The sequence below is a fragment of the Leishmania infantum genome, chromosome 32 (genome assembly GCF_000002875.2).
Source record: "Leishmania infantum JPCM5 genome chromosome 32".
Taxonomy (NCBI): domain Eukaryota; phylum Euglenozoa; class Kinetoplastea; order Trypanosomatida; family Trypanosomatidae; genus Leishmania; species Leishmania infantum.
In genome coordinates this window covers 747,533-766,124 of record NC_009416.2, presented here as the reverse complement: position 1 = coordinate 766,124, position 18,592 = coordinate 747,533, and the positions used below count along the sequence as shown (strand labels likewise).

Sequence of the window (18,592 nt, the reverse complement as noted above, 5' to 3'; positions counted from 1 at the left end):
TTATGGGATGCGCGGTTCGTGCGCCAGAGTCTACTGTGCGTGCGCTTGTGTGTGTGCGTGTGAATGTGTGCGCCGCATGCGCTACATACTTCTCTCTTCTTGAGGGTCTTGGTACGTTCATGCTTTTTCTTTTTTTTCTTCGCCCCTCTTCATCTTCATTGTTGTTGGATGGCGGAAGGCAGTGCACGTACACGCCGACACGTGCAGAGGAGAGGCAAGAGACGACCCCACTCACCCACTCACTCACGCGAACCCCTCCCGTCGCCTCAGCTGCGCCTCCTTCTCTGCCACCCGCTTCCGGTCCTTTGCTGTTCTCCCTGCGTTCGGGACTAGATGTTTAACCTTTGTTATTGCTGGGTGATTGGTGTGCTAGCGTCGCTCTCTCTCTCTCGCACACTTATGCATTTTCCCCTCGCGCTTGATGTCGTTTTTCTTTTTGGTTTTGTTCGCCTTGATTCGCTTTCCCACGCCGCGTATGCGCCTCTTTCCGTATCCGTTCGCTTCCGTGGCTGCTTGCATGCATCTGCTCATCACATGCCGCCCCCGCTTTCATTTTCGCGCTTCTTCAAACAACAAGAAAACAGAAGGTGCCCCGTCTCTCTGCCTCTCACGTTCGCGTTTGGGATCGCCTCGACGGGACGGGGGAAGGTGAGCAACAGGAAGTTCCGCTTTTTCCGCTTCTCATGTACATATATTCTGTGGATCTCGTATGCCTCCTGTGGTGAGTTTCTCTTCTCTTTTCGATGTATTTGCTCTCATGTGTTGGTGAGCTGTCTTCTTTCGATTCCTCTACACAGGCGCGCCCGTGCGGAGGTGTGTCTGCTCGATTTCTCGCCAACAGTTTGGTGTATGCCAGCGCTGCCTTTCGCGGATGCACCTCTACGCACGCGCGCACGACAAACTTGAATATTGTCCCTCCTCTTGTTGCCTGATGCTCAGCTTCTGTCGTCTTCTTTTTTTTTTGTTTCGACCTCTTCACCATTACCGATCTCTGTTATCCTCTCCGTTGGACTCTTCCTCGTGGGCGCGCGACGTGACCGGCGTTTTTCTTCTCCCCTTTTGTTTTTGTTTCCTTTTGTATGCGTGTGTGCGTGTGTCTTTTGGTTGCAATTCCTTCTCTGCCTCTCTGTCTCTCGATTTAGTCCCCCCTTCTCCCCGCCCTGGTTGTGGATGCCGGGTCTCCTTCCTTTTCCACTCGTCCTTCTTCCTCTTTTTTTTATCCGTTGTTGGGGTGTGGGAGGGGGGGCGGTTCGCCCTGAACATCTTACGCGTGCCCCTCTCTTTCCTTTGTTTTCGTGCTGCTTCTTTGGTTTTGCGTGCGTGTTCGCTTCTCCACGCGAGACATATCCCCGGCACACACGCACGTACATATCGGACGGCGAATAGTTACAGCGTGCGCATTTGGTGGCTCGAGGTGCGTCTCTTCTCTGCGGATGAGTTTACGGATCGCAGCACGCAAAAAAAAAACAAGGAGGAAGCAAGGGCAGCCAGGAACAACAGCTGGGCTCGACGGCTCCCCACCTTTTTTTTTTTCGCTAATGCCCTTTGCCGCTCTTTGGCTGCCTGGAGGCCAAGGAAACACGGGCGCTCTCCAAGTGAAGAGAACAAGGTTATACACACCTGCTAACATGCGCCGATGAGCATATCGGGTTTCCCCTCTTGCTCGTGTCGACGTGTCAGACATCTGTTGCACGCCGCACCTCGCATGAACGGGTGATTCCCAGAAAGGAAGGAGCGAAAACAAAAAGTAACGAGGATGGAAACGTTTGCTAAAGCACATACGCGCGCACACACACGCACACACAAACACACTCTGGGCACCTCCCATGATGCCCTTATGCGATGCCCTGCGAAGCAAAACAAACAAGTGATGAATCGTCGCCTGAGCAATGCGGCTTTCAGTACCGGTTGGACTGCCATGTAGGACAAGCCTATCTGCGCTGGCCCCATCTCCGCGTTGCACGCGGCGACTGCCTGTGAGCGCCATGCGTCATGCCCCACCTCGAGTTGTTATTCCTTTCTTTTTTGCAAGGTTTTATCGCTGCTCCCCATTAGCATGCTGTTTGCACGTGCCTGTTGTCGTCGCTTTCTCTACCGCCTCTACCGAACCCTTCCCCTTCCTCCTCTTCCTCTTTCTCCCCTCTGCACTCGATTAATGCCGCAGTCGTGACGCGACGTCATTGCCGCGGCACGCATCAGTCAGCACTAACACCGGCTGGCCATCGAAGGTCGCACTGCGATACCCAACACAGCACTGCAGCAAAGCACGCGCAACAGCAAACAACAGAAGCATCCGTTATACATATCGCTCAGCCGCCCTGCCTCGTGTGCTGCGAGATGATCGACTACTACCAGTTTCTGGGCTTGAACCGGCAGTCGGGTGATGACGATGTGGCAAAGGCCTATCGCCGGTACGCGCTCGCCTACAACCCGCAGTGTCACCCCGACAGCACCGACCAAGAGACGCTGCAGCGCAACTTCATGATGGCGGCGCAGGCGTACACGGTGCTCTCTGATCCGAAGAAGCGCGCCATCTATGACATCTACGGTGAGGAGGGCGTCCGCCACGGTGGCACCGGCCAACAGGGGGTGCCGGGCGGCATCGACCTCGATTTCATTGACCCCAACGCCGTCTTCACCCGATTCTTCGGCGTCGACAACCCGTTCCAGGTGATCGGCAACGTGGATGCGGTGAAGAACAACCAGCACAACTTCTTTAGCGTCATCGCCGGCATGCCGCCGAACCCGCCCAAATGCCCGGCGATCGAAGTAAAGCTGCCGGTGACGCTCGAGGACGTATTTTACGGCGCCATGCGCCGAGCCGCGTGGAATGCGACGCATGCTGGCGTGCCAACACTCGATGCTGCTGTGACTACAACGGAGGAGTCTTACGAGGTGCGTGTAGAGAAGGGTGCGAGGACGGGCGATCATTTCACTGTCGAAGGCCGCGGCAACACCTACCCGGGGTACGCGCGTGGTGATGTTGTCGTGGTGGTGGACGTCATGCCGCACACTCGGTTTCGTCGGGAGGGCGACGACTTGGTCACAAAGGCAGACATCTCTCTCCGCGACGCGCTCTGCGGCACTACCGTGACGGTGAGCACGATGGAGGGCCGTGAGCTGTCCATCCTGATTGACGAGATTGTCGACCCTGCCTACCGCACGCGCATCACAGGGGAGGGTCTGCCGAGCAGCGGCGTCGGTGATGCCACACGCGGAGACCTCATCATCGAGTTTACCACAAAGTTCCCAAGCTTCTTGACAGCGGAGCAGAAGGCAGAGATTGGTCGTATCTTGGATGCCAACTAGCGCCGTTCGCGTCTCTGCTCGTGCTCTGTCGTCTTCTTCTGTGAGTGTAGTCGATGCGCGCGCGCCGTCATCAGAGCTTCTTTCTCATCCGCGGTGGCTCTCCGCATCGACATATGTGTGTGAGTTTTACCTATGAAAATGTGTCGACTTGCGCAGCGGCAGTGGTGGCTGTGGTATGCATATCTTCGAGCTCCGAGACGGCATCGGGTACTTTGGCTGGTGGAGGTTCTACGCAGACGAGCTTCAGTGATAAGATAACCAGCTCATGGAGTGGCCATGTAGAGTTGTATTGAGACCGTGCAAGGGTGCCTCTGTGCGCATGGGTGGGTGCATGACTCACATGGCGCATTGCCGTCGTTTTTCTTCCTTTTCGTTGTTTGATCTGGGTTGATTCAGTGCGTCTTTTGTGAGCCTCTATTCGCTTTCTGCGCGCATCGGTGCCCGAGTCTCTCAGGCGCTGCCGTTGCGCGCTGCTCACGCGCTCTCCTATCTCGCGGTGTTCGCAGAGATGCATGTATCGTAGCGCAATTTTGTACGCTTAGCTCTTCCCCTCCCCCTTTTCAAGCGGACACCTCAGCAAAGGCCGAAACGAGGAAAGAATAAAGCTGCTGCCAGTGGAAGAGGGAGAGCTTCACCCATGTTTGCGCGTGCCACTACACCTCTCGATTTGCTCTCGTTGCTCTCGCACGAAGGCGCCTCGGCCTACGTGCGCGATATGAGTCCAGACGTTGCCCTTGCGCCTCCCAGGATTCGCCGCAGCAGGACTGGAGCGACCTTTTCTTCGGTTTTGTTCCACTCTACTGGAGCCTCCTTTTCTGTTTGTGCGCACGCACTGGCGCTGCGACTCTGTCTCGATTTGCGTCCCGCTCTCTTGCTGGTGCGCATACGGCACTGTCGGCTGTTTCGTTCATTTCCTCGCCCTCCTGCGTTGGCTCCTCCTTTACATACGCTTACGTCATTTTTCTTCATCTCTCGTGCACCACCTTCACCGCCGCGAATACCGCCGTCATACGGCATAACCCACCCTTCCCTCCCCACCACTGCTTCCACAGCAAAATCGTCACGATTCAACTCTGTGTGTGTGTGTGTTGTGGTGGTGGTGGTAATCTCTGTCTGTGCTACGGCTTCCGCACTCCATCCTTGTACATGGTCGTTGCGCACACCTAGATATCTATCTGTATATAGTTACGTATCTGTCTGTTCTTTGCTCGTCTTCCGTTGTTTCCTTTGCTTCTCTCTTGCCCGATTTTATTTCGTGTTGTGCGCCCGTTTTCGAAGAGCTCGTCTTGACTACGTGGGACATCTCTCTCTCTATATATATATACACACGCACACACCGCCACGGAAAGCAGCAATAAAACAGCGTCGACACTCAACCCAGTTTGTTCAGTTCTCTCCGCTTTCCCTTCCGACACAATGACGACCGCTGTCGAGGCAATCGATGTCGACGACGACGAGTGCTATCCGGGCGACTCCTTTCAGGACGACTTCGAAAGCGACAGCTCAAGCACCTCGCACCGCTCAGCGCACATGAAAGAGACCAGAAGGCATAATGAGCGGGCGGCGCCAGGAGACTTTGCAGTCAGCGGTGAGGGCACGCCGAGCAACGCAACCACGTCCACCTCCAGTTCAGGCAACCCACCGAGCTCACGCAGTTCTCGCAACTCCTCTGTGCTTCACAGCCTGGGGAAACCACCGGCACACCTGAAAGGTGCCGCCAAAGGCGCTTCGCCCGCTGCGTCGTCGATCTCATCGTCGTCTTCATTGCCGCTCCCGCGCCGCTCCAGCGACAGTGCATCTGCCCACTCGGCAAATGGCGACGCCACCTCTGAGGAGGCCAGGTTCGCCGAGAAGAACACCGCGTATGACGCTGACAGCTTCGTCCTGCCGGCTGACCGTGTGTACGAAGGCCAGCAGCGGCTCGCCGACGGCTGCATGAGCGAATCCCGCTCGCGTAGCGGCCGCCTTTCCGTCGACCAGAGGAGCACTGGCGGCGGGTGTGCGCGCGAGGCCGGTTACCCAGTCGGCTCTCAGCCCGATTATGTCTCCACCAATGCGTCGGTGACCGGGCGCTGCCGCCTTCAGCGGCCCGACGTTCCGGAAACTGCCGAGGAGCTTCTGACGATGCAGGAGGAGAATGCCAGCATGCGCGAAGAGCTCTTCCAGCGCAGTCGCGAGCATTACCATGCTAGCTTCTCACAGAGCAGCAAAAGCGGCGGCACCTTCAACGGAAATCGCACCATTGGTGGCCCTGGTGCGTCACACAAGAGCACGCTGACGTCGGCCGTCGACAGCACATTTCGGCTTCACCGCGAGTCCACCGCGCGTTTTGTGCAGGTGTCGCTTATGGCGCATCGCACGCTGCAGGTGCTGCGGTTGGAGCAGCGCGAGCTCCTCAAGCGCCGCGACGAGCTGAGGGAGCTCGTGAGTCGCTACAAGAAGGCCACCAAGTACAAGGATTATATCGAGATCGCCAAGCAGGACATTGCCGTCCTGACGGAGGACCACCGCGACGCGCACCTGGAGGTGCGCTGCAACGAGAAGCTGCTTTTGATGAACGACGCAATGCTCGAAAGTGGCCTTGGCGATCGACGACTGCTAGAGGAGGTTCGCTCTCAGAACGCGCTGACGCAGCGTCGACGCGAGCATGCGCTGCGTGACGCCGACAGTGCGCAGCGCGTGCGTGATGCCGCAGCGAAGCGGGTGGAGGAGCTGAAGTGGGAGCTGGAAAAGCGGCGTCAGTGGGTGGAGAGGGGAAGCCACGCAGATGTGAATCAGCTATGCGTGCTTAATCAAGCCAAGAAGGCTCGCATCCACGAGCTTCGGAGGCAACTGCGGCAGCTGCGGCAAGAGGGCAGGGAGACCCGCGGCGAATCTGGTTCGCACTCGAGGAAGTTCCATGGGCCCCCACAAGCTTGTCACAGACATCAGTGCTACACGCGGCCCGACGACGCCGAGCGCGAGTATCTTGAGAAGCGCATTTCAGAGATTCGTCGCGAACTGGAGGCCATTGCAGGCGAACCTTCCCAGGTCGCGGCCTCGCGGAGGACGTCGATCGGCGATGCAGCTAGTCCGGCTGGGGACACGGGGTCTGCGGCTGCGTCGCCGAAACCTGAGGCGTCTCAAAACGAACTCCCTGCGGCGGCGCAGCAGGAGGGCACCTCAGCAGCGACTGTTGTACAGGAGCTGGCCCGCGCGTGCTCGGTCGATGGGGAGTCAGCAAAGGCAGGTTCAAACAACGCGTACGACGACGTCGATGCCACCGCGTGGCTAAACGCTCATTCTGCGGCTGAGAGCGGCCATAACGAAGCCACGTACTCGCAACGCAGCTCTCATGACGCTGCTACGGCAGGAAACGACTGTTCAGAGGAAAGCGGAGCGCCTGCGGTACCGCAAGCCGACGTATGGCATCAAGAACGTACTGACAAGACAGCAACGGCACATGATGAGCCGCCGCCGTGGTTGGATGCCGGGGAGGATGGCGGCGAATTGGACGTCGCGCCTACGCAAGCCGATCTGGCGCGGCTACCCTCTTACGAGCACGACGCTGCCGACAGCGTCGAGGAGGACATAGCGGAGGAAGAACTGGGTAGCGATGCTGGACAGGCAGCGCCGGCGGCCGCTGCATCGGCTCATGGGGACATGGAGCTGGATGATGTACTCTTCGGCGCCGACGGTCATGCCCCGGCGTACGCAGCCGCGTCGCCCCCCGCGCCTGCGGCGGACAACAACGGCGACGACGGTCCAGACTGGTTAAACTTCTGATGTTCGCCGGATGCCGGGCAAGGCGTCTATCACCGCGTAGACTTCAGTAGTCGGTGTTCACGTCACATTTCTATGCTTGCCGCTGAATGCATAGGTCTACGCCCCTTTCCATCTGTGAGCCTGCTTCCTGGCATCTGGCACGCACGACGGAGGACGTCCCCCGCGCATGGCATTTGTTCGGTCCTCTCCTCTTCAGCGACCTGTGGTTGCCTCGTTCTGCTGGACACACCGGTGGCCAGTCCGCCTCGCTGCTCCACGATGATGGCGCCGCCCCTCAGGAGAACAATTGCTTGCCCCCCTCCCCGTCGTGTTCACCTCGCCATCTAAACGATTGTGTGTGTGTCTGTTTCTGCGTGCACTGCTCGACCTGCTCTCTCGCTCCTTTTTTCGTGTGTGCGGGCTTCGTCCTGCCATTGGAGTGTTTCCTTTGTGGAAAGGATGGTGATGCTCGTGATGCGCGTTCTCAGACTCTGATGGCTGTGGGTGGAGTCGCTGCGTCGTGTGCAGAGGAGGGGGCGTGGGAGGCTGCCTTATCTGCGCAAGTGCGTGAAGCGTTTGGCTCTTCTTCGTGTTTCCACTTCTTTTTAATGGTTAGGTTTTCGGAAGTGCTTCTTTTTCTGGTCTTTGGCTCTCGCACGCGCGTGTTTGTGTGTGTGTGTGTATCGGTGAGTACGAGCGAATGTGGGCATGAGGAGACGAGGAGGGGAGAGTCGAGACCAGAGAAGTCGATGGAGGGGGAAGACATTGGTGGTGACGAAGGATGGCTGATACTGGACGAAAAAAGAGGTGACACTAGTGGTAAAAGTCCAGCGAAGATGCGCGCCCATCGTGTCTCTTGAAATCCAGTGTCGGTCGACTGCGTCTCTCGCCTTTGCAACCTGTCATGAACTTCCTCACTTCTTTTTTTTTGCTGCTTCCGTGCTTCGGTTCTCATGATTCACGAGGTGGCAATGCTGCACAGCTTGTCACCTTCTGTGGCGCTCTCTAAGTGTAGGCATCCTCCCCCTCCCCCGACCATCTTACCTCTCAATCTCTGCAAACGTATCTATATACGTTTTTCCATGATACCGCTATATATATATATATATATCCTGCTTCTCGCATTCCGGGAGACCTGACCTGATGTCTATAGTACCCGCACAGAAGATGCTTAGCGTAAGATGGTCGCTGACCTTATGTTCTTGTAGCGCATATGTTTATGCCCCCTCCCCTGTTCTTTCTTTGTTGTTTGCCCCTCCCCCAATTTTTCTTTTTCTTTCTGCGTCTTCGTCTTTACGATGTAAGTGCCTCTCTGTCTCTCTGTTGCGGCGCTCTCTGACTGTTTCTGCCTGCCGTGGTATGCATGGCAAACAGGGTGCGCCTCAACACATCCGTGCCGCAGCGACTTGCTACCTGGGGTAATATGCAAGGAATAGAGAACGAATGGGAACCACCTGTATCTTCGTGTGCAAGTGTGCGTGCGTGTGTCTTTCCGTATGTGCAGCGAACCAGAAATCAGAGCAAGCAAAGCAAGCAACAACGACAACGACAAGGAACGACCTGCGATGTCCTGCAGGTGCAGGTTTTGGGTCGTGCTAGGGGGATGTGTGTGAGCGACTAGCATTGGCTCGGTGACCTGCGCCACGCCCTATCCTCTTTCACGAGTTGTTGCCCCCTCCCCCTCTTGGCAACAGCGCAGAGTCTGGGGTGTGGCGGTGACAGTTTCCGGTGTCGCTGAGAAGTGTCGGGCTTCTCGGTTGCCGGTCTGTGTCGTATCTATGTGCGTCTTTGCCACCGCTCTCGTTGATCACGGATGGCAAGTGGCAGTCGACGAGCACGGGAACTGAGAAACAAAGCCTTTCCTTTCGTTCTCTGTTCGTCAAGCACCGCGCGCACGAACAGATTCAGGCCAACATACGCCACTCTTTACTACCCCTCCAACTGGCACCACTTTACTTGTCCGGATCGCTCTTTCTCATGCTCGTCTTGAGTCGCTGGCAGCGTGCGCATGGAGGATCGAGCAAAATAAAAGACATAGAATAGACGGCCATGCCAGTGCGGGCAACGCCGCTCCACCAAGGAGGCGTGTCTCCCTAATGCACATAAAAACGCTCGAGAAGGGCGGAAGCAGCAGTGCCCTTCTCTCTTGCCTTCCCCCTCCCCGTCGACACTGAACACACAGACGGGCATGGAGGCCCTCGCACCCACTTCCACCAGCAGCGAGGCCAGCAAAGCGCCCGCGTACTTCTCTCCCCACTTAGCGGTAGCCATGCGCTCCCTCCTACACGAAGCTCAGCGAAAATAGAGGTGTCCAGCACATGCAGCGGCCTTATCACGGAGCATCGTATACACGTTCTCTTCCGTCTCTTCGTTGACGCATCTGATTACTGCCTTGACTTCTTTGCAGCGATTCTTCGCGTGTGTGCGCAAGTCATACCCAGCCCATCTTCCGATTATGCACAGGTTTTAGCCACCTGTTCCTTTCTGCTGCCCTTGCCGTTTGTGCGACCGCCGCCTTGAGTTATCAGCCTTGACTCCTCGGGTGTCTTTCTTGCTTGTCCGTTTTGGGCGACGCTTTCCAGACAGGTGTTGGGCCGCGGCCGGTGCTCCGCGGCTGTGGCCGTGGCGATTGCCGCGTGCGTCTTCGCTGGTCTGGCTCCGCTTTTTACGAATGCGTGTATACTTGCAGCAAGCACACACACATCTGCTGTTGGGTTTCTGTGAGTGCACTGTTGTTTCCAAAGCTTCCACATCGCCTCCTCAGTACGCGTTTCTCCTCCGCTTCTTTTTTTTTTCGCTTCCGCTTCGCCCTTCTTCTGTCTCTGCTGACAGGGGGGGGGGACATTTCAGTGCGCCGTATCTGAGGGTGCAGTACACCCCCCGCCCCCTAGCCCTGCCAAATGCCGGGCCACCTCTGGTGGTGACAGGGCCGGGTGCCTACGACGTAGGGGAAGGCCCGAGCGATGCATCACTGCTGATGTCGGCGGTGAGGGGCTGGATGGCGCTGCGTCGGACCGACCTGCGACCGTGCACACGCTTGCGCCATCCACGTGATGGGCAGAGCGTCCGCGTGACTCGAGCGTGTACCGCACCCCCGGCCCTCGCACTGCCCAGTGGTGTGGGGCGGCGGAGCGCCACCGCGAGTGTGTGTGTGTGTGCAGCACGTAGGGACCGACATGATGTGGGAGCGGCTGTGAGGCGGCCTGCGAGGCAGGATGGGTGGGCGGGCAGAGCTTGAGGGCAGTGGGGCCGTTCTCCGATGACTGAGTGGGCGCATGGCTGTAACAGCATCTCCACGGCTGCCTGGCGCGGCGCGATGTGGGGCCAGATACAGTTGTGTTGGGACAGAGTTCAGCGGTTGCTTTATGGCAGAGAGTGTGGAAGTTGCTGAGAAGAAGAACGAAGTTTTTTCTACGTTTCCCTGTAGGCTTGGCCCGCGCTGGTGAATGATTCTGCTATGAACATACCCCCAATCGTAACACAAGCATAGTATACGCTCACATCTTAAGTTGCACGCTCTCATGCCCCTGCGACAGAAAGCCTGGCGCAGGTCACTGAAAGTTTCCGTTTTTTTTTTTTTGGCTGTGGCTCTTGTGCGCGGCTTTGGCGACCCTGCGTGCCTCGCATCAGCCTTACCACTGAACACATGTGTCTCTGCCTCTGTCCACCTCTATCCCTATTGCCTCTTCTTTCTCGGATCGGCATGCTGTCCTCTGGTGCCTTGCTGTATGTCTACTTATGTGTGCGTTCCTCTTACCGCCGCCGCTTGCTCGCTTCGGGTCACCACGCAGCGACGTCTTTTCTGCCCTGTTTCCGGTCTTTGCCCTCCGTGTCCGTATACGTCCCTTCCTCCGTTACTTTTCATTCCCTCGTTTTTTCTTCTTCCCTTTTTGTTCGTATCTTTCCCTTACCGACCCTCACATCTGCTCTCTCAAGAAGTATCAGAAGGGGGTGAGGCATCGAGAGGCACAACATAGCAAAGCAATAACAAGAGAAAACTAGTCACGCGGCCTCAGACTCAGTCGAGACACGGGTGAGCATGGAACGACTTCGCGTCGTTTGCATCCGTGCAGCCGCCCCTCGTCGGCGACTTGCTGGTGCAAACTTACGCCATGGGCGAGTGGAGACAGTACTGAGCGTAGGCACAAACTCGTCGCTGCTGAGGCAATGGTCCGTGTCTTCTGGTCGGAGCCCTTCAGCGGCGTGGACGACGTGCGCACAAACGCGCATGACGGCTACTCTCCCGGAGGCGCAATGCGCCGGTAGTGTGGCTAACGGCATCAGCACCGAGAGCAGCGTCCGCGTGGCGGAGTCGAAGGTGACCTCGTCCGTGGCAACAGGTTTACCAGTTCCACCATCTTTCTCGAGTCGCGCCGGCACCGCGTCCGGCGCGCATGCTCTAAATGTGAAGGGAACCGGAGATGCCGCGATGGTGAGCTTCTCGCAGGGCATGACAGATTACCGATGGTGCGCCATCCCGGGCACGGACACGGTGTGCGCCCCGTCGGTGCAGCACCGCGAAACGGTATCAAATCGAATTCGGCTTTTCGGCATGCCGAAAGGCTTTCCGGACACGACCGCCGCAGGGTTTCAGCGGTTTTTCTACCTGTCCCTGACAAGCTCCTTTGTGTCCAACTTCGCCTCTTCGATCGGATATCAGTCGCTGCTCAGCGGCTTCTTCCTCGGTTCCTCGCCGCAGCTGTGGATGCTGAAGGATCTCGTTCCCGCCCTGTTCGCGGCCTACATGGCGAACAAAGTCGTCTCCTACGAGAGCCGGCCCAAGTTCTGGTTCGTCGTGAGCGTCTTCATAAACAACTTGACGGTTATATCGGACATGCTCATTCCTTCTGTGTTGCCGAACCACCTCCTCGCTGCCGCCATCATCACGTCGACCGTAAAGCAGTCCTCGGCTCTCATGTACTTTGTGACGCGCGCTTCGGCACTCCAGCACTACGCCATCAACAATAACCTTGCCGAGCTGACGAAGAAGTTCAACTCTTTCGGCATGGTATCCTACACGGTGGCGACAGCGCTCGGTATCCTGTACTGCACCTACATTGCGAGTTTCACGGTGCAGCTCATCACGGTCGCCGCCTGCTGTGTGACGAACATGTTCTTGTCCTCCATGTCCATGATGCCTATCACGTTTCGCTTGCTGAACTTCGACACAATGAAGCTGCTGCTTCGCGCCTTTATCCTGGAAAAGCGCCGCATCCTGACGCCACAGGAGATATCGAATTTGCTTGGCGTGCGCATGTTGCCGATGCAGGCACTGAAGAAGGTTGGTATTGCCATGGATGTGGCCACCCACCTCGTGTGTGTTAGCCCGCCGGTGAACAAACTGCTGATCCGGTCCGACACGCTGGAGGAGGATGTGCTGTACGTGAACAGTGACCACATGTTCATGCTCGCTATGTGGAAGCCATCCCCGCTGCCTCTGACGCTGAGGGAGTGTTGGCAGCGCTACGAGTTCCCGCCGCTGCCCCGCTTGTTCCGGAAAGCCAGCTGGCGGCGCCGCTCACAGGAGGATCTCGACATGGAGAAGAAGTTCCACGGCCGGCGTCTGGTGCTGTTGGTGCATCAGAAATGCACCGCCAAACACCTCATTGCGGCGTACCTCATCATGTACACGGCTGTGTTGCAGCATGCAGATACAGAGGAGGAGCTGCGCCGCTTTGTGCGCACGTGCCACGGTGAGCAAGAACTGTGGCATCTGCGTGGGGAGGAGTTCGGCCAGATGCTGCTGGCTGCTGACTGGGACGTGCACCTACCGCTCCTGGACCACCACAACTTCCGCATGTCAGAGCTCATTTTACCGCCCTCCATGCGGAGCGCAGCGAAGGGCTGCGCGGCATAGATCGGAAAGTATGGCTATGCGTGAGTTCCTAGGCAGACGAGGAGCATACACCCGGACTCGGCAATAATGCCTTTGACAATGCAGTCCGTTTTATTGTTGTTTCTCTCCTCCTCTGCTGACAGGGGGGGGGGGACATTTCAGTGCGCCGTATCTGAGGGTGCAGTACACCCCCCGCCCCCTAGCCCTGCCAAATGCCGGGCCACCTCTGGTGGTGACAGGGCCGGGTGCCTACGACGTAGGGGAAGGCCCGAGCGATGCATCACTGCTGATGTCGGCGGTGAGGGGCTGGATGGCGCTGCGTCGGACCGACCTGCGACCGTGCACACGCTTGCGCCATCCACGTGATGGGCAGAGCGTCCGCGTGACTCGAGCGTGTACCGCACCCCCGGCCCTCGCACTGCCCAGTGGTGTGGGGCGGCGGAGCGCCACCGCGAGTGTGTGTGTGTGTGCAGCACGTAGGGACCGACATGATGTGGGAGCGGCTGTGAGGCGGCCTGCGAGGCAGGATGGGTGGGCGGGCAGAGCTTGAGGGCAGTGGGGCCGTTCTCCGATGACTGAGTGGGCACACTGCCGCAACGCCTGGCGAAAGCGATGGTTGACAGCACGCGCTGAGGAACTTTGGCAGGCCTGGGCTAGTGTGGAGTATGGCCCATGCTCGCTGACAGCGACTGGGCACATTGGCCTTACTCCCCCTCCTTCTCCTGTGCGTTGTGATGTTTCGACGCGGGCGGAACGTTTCTGCCACAGCTGCCTTAGCGTGAGCTTGCTTACGGCCTACCTTAGGAGGAGGCTATCCGCTGGTGCACAAAGAGGGCTGGGCGGGTTTGAAGTCAAACAAATGAGGTTCGATGGCGGCCACGTCATGCCACGGGAGACGGTGCAGCGGAACGAAAAGCAAAACAACAAGTGAAACAAGAAAGGAAAAGTGGTGTGTGTGTTTTTATGTGGGTTTGAGTGGGTGGGTCGGGGCGAACTTGCCGTTTTTGTTGTTCCGCCCAACTTTGTGCTAGAATGAAGTTCTGGTACCGAGCTGCTCTTGTTGTACTATGAACATTTTCGTTGTTGTTTTCTTTCGTGCTGCTTCGGTTACGGTTACACGTCATTGCCGTGCCTTTATCGTTTAGCACAACCTCCACGTCGCTCGTGTGTGTGTGTGTGTTTCTTCGTGCCATTCCGTGTGAGGCTGAGGCCTCGCTGATCGCTCTCGGAACGCACAAATGCGGCGGCATAGGTGTACCAAAGAAGGAGGGCATGACGACAAATCTCTTACTTCTTGTGCCCTTCTCTCATGCAAGCGGATGCGCGAGATCAGCTCCGGTCCAGCGTAACGACAACAGCGCGCAGCAGGACTTAGCGAAAAGCAAAAAAAACACAAATCAACAACGTGCAGTGGTGTTTGGACGGTGCGTGGTGACCGGAGCGTCGATTTTTTTTTTGTGTGCTCTCGCGGTTCGGGTGAGGCAGTACGTATACGCCCTTGCTCTCCTCCTTTTCGATTCTTTTTTTTTTCGATTCTTTATTTCTATTCTGATTTTTTTTTGCACACTTAAATCCTGAAATTTGACGGTGCTCCTTCTCTTCTGTCTTTTTCCTTCTCATTGAAAAAAGGTATTTGGCCCTCTTGTACTAGGTGGGGGGAAGGAGGGTCCCTGCTATTTGTGTTTCGTTCTTTTCGTTTTCGATGGGGGCAGTCTCACGGTCGTGACCTGCGGGCCATATCTGCATGTGGGGCGTGGTGGACCTCTTTCCTCACATCCCTTCTGATGTTGGGGAAGGTGCTTGTTTTTTTTTTTTTCGTGTACTAACTTCTCTGCGAGTTCGAGTCGATCCCACACCGACCAGCCCATCATCGTGCCCGCCACTGGGTGGGAGACATGATGGATGAGGAAGGGTGGGCCCAATACTTTCGTGGAAGGCATCGAAACGATAAGCAGCAACTCTGTAAGAGCGGACTACACAAGCCGGTTTCTCCTACCTGGTGATGTCCAACACGTTTGTGGCATCGTCCATAACAGGTTAGAAAATGAGGATAAAGCCCCACGCAGGCCCACAAACTACCTTGTTCTCCTCTGGCTCTTCTCTATCTGGTCGCGCATTAGCGATGGCAGGAAATATTCACATGCATGTATATATATATATAAATAGATATACAAATATGCTGATGTCCCTAGGCGTGAGGTGGAAGGCGCTCGTAAAGGAGAACGTGTCGTCCACATCAAGCAGAAAACGAAAACGAAGGGCGCCGATCATTTCTGGCCGCACCTAAGCAGCTTGCGTCTGCTTTGCCGCTCTTTTTGTTTCCCATGTCTTGAATGCAGAAAGACCAGCGGGCAGGAGTGCTAAAGTTTTCACGGTTGACCATCTATTACTCGCTTCACGGATAGGCCTGGCTTTCTGTCTGTCGCATCTCCGCGGTGCACAGCCTCTCGGTCTCTCGAAATGACCTCTACCCCCTCTCCTTCTCTGCCTTCCTCATGTCTTCTGAGCTTTTACATTCCATAGCCACTTCACTCGCCTGCACACGCTGAGAGTTAGGCAGCTGCATCGACGCACCCTCGTGCACGACATCGCTGTCGCATCTCTGGAGTCGGTACGCACCCCTCTTTACTTCTCTTCCCCTCTCTTCTCCTCTCATACCCTCCGTTCTCTCTGCCGGTCTGACGACATCTTACCGGGTACTCGCACACTTGCTCCCCATTTTTATCAGCAGTCGTGCTCATTGGGCAACCTCGTAGGGTAGAGGGCTGTCTTGCATTCGACTCGTGCACGCGCGTACTTTGTCTCTTTTTTTTTCGTGTGTGTGTGTGTGTTTTACCTAAACATTAAGAAGCGACATACAAACTCTCAGCGATGGCGCTTGTCAGCCAGAGCTTCGCGGAGCGCTACGCGGAGCTTGTCGCGCACGTGCCGACTTATACGGAGTTGCTGCTTGATTTGCAACGGCGCGAGGTAGGCGACCGCAAGGCGCTGGAGGAGAAGTGCCAGATGGCATTCCAGGATGTGCTTCACGTTGCGGCGGTGATGATCTCCGACAAAAAGGCACTTGGGAGGGGTGCACTGGCTCACCGAAACCTCTTCGAGGTGGCACTCTACAAGAAGCAGACGGCCGTCTGGTTCCAGGCGGCACCACCGCGGAAGGTTGACCTGCCCATCACACGCCCAGTTCACGGTTTTCCACACGCTGCCTTCGCGGAGCTGTGCCGAGAGGAGCGGGAGCTGCGCCAGTGGCACTACGGCGTCGAGCGCCGCCTCCGCGAGCACATCGAGGAAGCGTGCGGCCGTGCGTGGTTCTTCCTCAACGTCATAAACGATGCAGCCAGGAGTGAGAGCTTGTCTCGGCAGCGACTGCAATACGAGGAGGACGAGGACTTTACTGCCATCAAGCAGCGCTTCTTCCGCGCGGTGCCGGCCGACTATTACCGCAACGTCGTGATCGCGCGCTATGGGCAGACGACCTACGCGATCGAGCAGGCAAAGGATTTGCCTTTTGAGGAGGAGGAAGAAAAGGTGCGTGCGGCGCTGATGGAGGAGGAGGAGGCTTCGTGGAGGTCTGCGTATCAGTATCTGCAGGACATGTATGATGTCCAGCTCTTTGCGCTGAACCACCGCGAGGTCCTGGGACGCTACGAGCTGGAAGAGGAGGAGCGGAACATGCTCTTCCCGCTTATCTTGCAGTGCTGCCGCGAAGACTTTGGCATTGTGTTTTACCATGTCCCTGCACTGGCTCTGCATTTCAACTCCTCGCAGCCGTGCTTGCGTGCGCTCTGCGTTGCCCAGATGCAGGAGGCGCCGAGGCGGACGGCGGCGACCAGGTCGCGCTTCTCCTGGATACCTGCCTTTGATGTCGCCGGCATGATCAGCGAACTCGGCTTCGAGGAAGATCGGGGCGAGATTGCGGGCAGCGCGGAAGGAGAGACGGAGGAGGCGGAAGGCCGTACGAACGGCGGCGACGACTCGCACAATGCACTGCCACCGCCAGTGGACGACATGCCGCCCGTTAACACAGCCTCAACGATGGTGTTTGAGCCGGAGCTTGGCAGCACAGAGGTGCCTGAGCCGGAGACGAAGCGCGAGGAATCGGAAGTGGACACATCGCCGTCGGCGGTGGACGCGTTGGACCAGCGCACTCACGAAGAGTCGGTGCCGTCCACAGAGATGGAGGTAGCACCGTAGCCGAATGAAGTCAGTTTGCGCGTGCTCTACGCCTATGAGGAGATGGAGGAGCACTTACCCGTCAGCTGCGCGGGCGAAGAGAACAAGTGAGAGCCGAAAGATGTTGCCGCCGTTGCCCCTTTCCAGTGCACCCCCAAGTTCAAGCCGACGCCGTCGTCGTAGCCGCGTGTTGTCTACGCCCATACAGAAGTGTTTATCGGTGACCCTTTCGCCTAGTCTCCTCAGCATGGAAAAACAGTTGTAGAACCCCCCCCCCAAAAAAAAAAGGTGGGAGTAAGCGGGGGCCTGTTCGGAGGGGGGAGAGAAGGAATGAGGAGCGGTGGCGACCTGACCGAGACACAGTAAGGGGTGCTCTGTAAGGGTGTTTCTCTTGTGTGTCCTTGCTCTCTTCTTATTATTATTTTTCCCACATGTCCCATGAAGTGACCGATTGGAATGCGCGTGTGACGCGGCCGCAACGTCCACCCCCTCTGCCCCTCTCCTCCTTTCCCCCTTCTCTTGAGGTCTATTCTCGCCAGCGCTCTTTCTTTCGGTTTTCTGTTTGCTGTTGGCTTTGCCGCATCGCTGCCCCGACCAACCCACTGCCCCCCTCCCCCACTCCCCACCTCCGCTGTCTGCGTGTCGGTGTGGCATGTATGTATACTGTACTGGTTGCGTCTCTCCATTCACCCATCCCCTATGTGCGAGGTGGGGGGGGATAGTGTGCCCGGACTCCTCCTTTTATTTTACCGGATGTTTTCACTCTTCATGTAAATTGTGTGACCCCTTTCTGGGACAGGTTCGGCTCTCGTGTGCCTGTTTGCTTGCTCTTTTCCATATTACTCTCTCACTCTCTCACGGTCTCACGTCATTCTCTGTCTGTCTTTGTCTCGGGGAGACCGAGGAGGCCGGGTGGTTTCTTGTTTGCTTGCCCATGTACGCTTCTTCTTACATCGCCCCCTCTTACCTCCACCCTCTCCCCCTTCACCTCTCCAGCCGTGGCGATAGAGGGCGTCTCCTCTCTTTCTCCGCGATTCCCTTCACCTCCGCGATTGCTCGTTGGAAAACACAAGAAGCAACCACGGGAGCCAAAACAAAAGGAAAACAACGAACACGAAAGGCATCCCAGAGATCAGGTGTGCGTGTGTGTGTGGGGAGATGTTGAACTGCGGTGCGTAGTGAGGGAGGGAGACACCGCGGCTCTCACCAGTAATGCTCTCTGCAGCAGTACTCTCACAAGCACATGGGCGGAGGCAGGTGGCACGTTGCCCAAACACGGCGCTTCGAATCCTGTGCAGGTGCTTCTCTCTCCCCGACTCTTTGTTTTTTTTTTTCTCGCCCTGATGTGGCGGCTACGCACACGCGTCTCGAGCGTGTACTTCTCTGCTCGATGAGCTCTCTGCGGTGCATGTTGAACCTCGCCATTGAGCGAACCACCTCTCCTTCTTATCCTTCATTCTCTCTACCTCTCTCAAAAGCAGCATTCCTTGCAGTGCGGTGCTGTTGCCCTCACATCGCCCGCGTACGTGC

At 57.1% G+C, this 18,592-nt stretch overlaps 4 protein-coding genes across 4 annotated transcripts; all 4 read left to right on the top strand.

The window, feature by feature from the left end:
• Positions 1-2,337: 2,337 nt before the first annotated feature.
• On the top strand, positions 2,338-3,309 carry LINJ_32_2050 (putative heat shock protein-like protein; the record flags this gene model as incomplete). Its single annotated transcript, XM_001467847.1, has 1 exon — positions 2,338-3,309. The coding sequence occupies one exon, from the start codon at positions 2,338-2,340 to the stop codon at positions 3,307-3,309; it is 972 nt and encodes a 323-aa protein (XP_001467884.1).
• Positions 3,310-4,725: 1,416 nt separating this feature from the next.
• On the top strand, positions 4,726-7,074 carry LINJ_32_2040 (conserved hypothetical protein; the record flags this gene model as incomplete). The annotated part of the gene is made up of 1 exon (XM_001467846.1): positions 4,726-7,074. The coding sequence occupies one exon, from the start codon at positions 4,726-4,728 to the stop codon at positions 7,072-7,074; it is 2,349 nt and encodes a 782-aa protein (XP_001467883.1).
• A 4,429-nt stretch (positions 7,075-11,503) lies between these two features.
• LINJ_32_2030 (conserved hypothetical protein) lies at positions 11,504-12,910 on the top strand (the record flags this gene model as incomplete). The annotated part of the gene is made up of 1 exon (XM_001467845.1): positions 11,504-12,910. One exon carries the CDS (start codon positions 11,504-11,506, stop codon positions 12,908-12,910), a length of 1,407 nt encoding a protein of 468 aa, XP_001467882.1.
• A 2,850-nt stretch (positions 12,911-15,760) lies between these two features.
• LINJ_32_2020 (conserved hypothetical protein) lies at positions 15,761-17,083 on the top strand (the record flags this gene model as incomplete). Its single annotated transcript, XM_001467844.1, has 1 exon — positions 15,761-17,083. The coding sequence occupies one exon, from the start codon at positions 15,761-15,763 to the stop codon at positions 17,081-17,083; it is 1,323 nt and encodes a 440-aa protein (XP_001467881.1).
• Between the last annotated feature and the right edge of the window lie 1,509 nt (positions 17,084-18,592).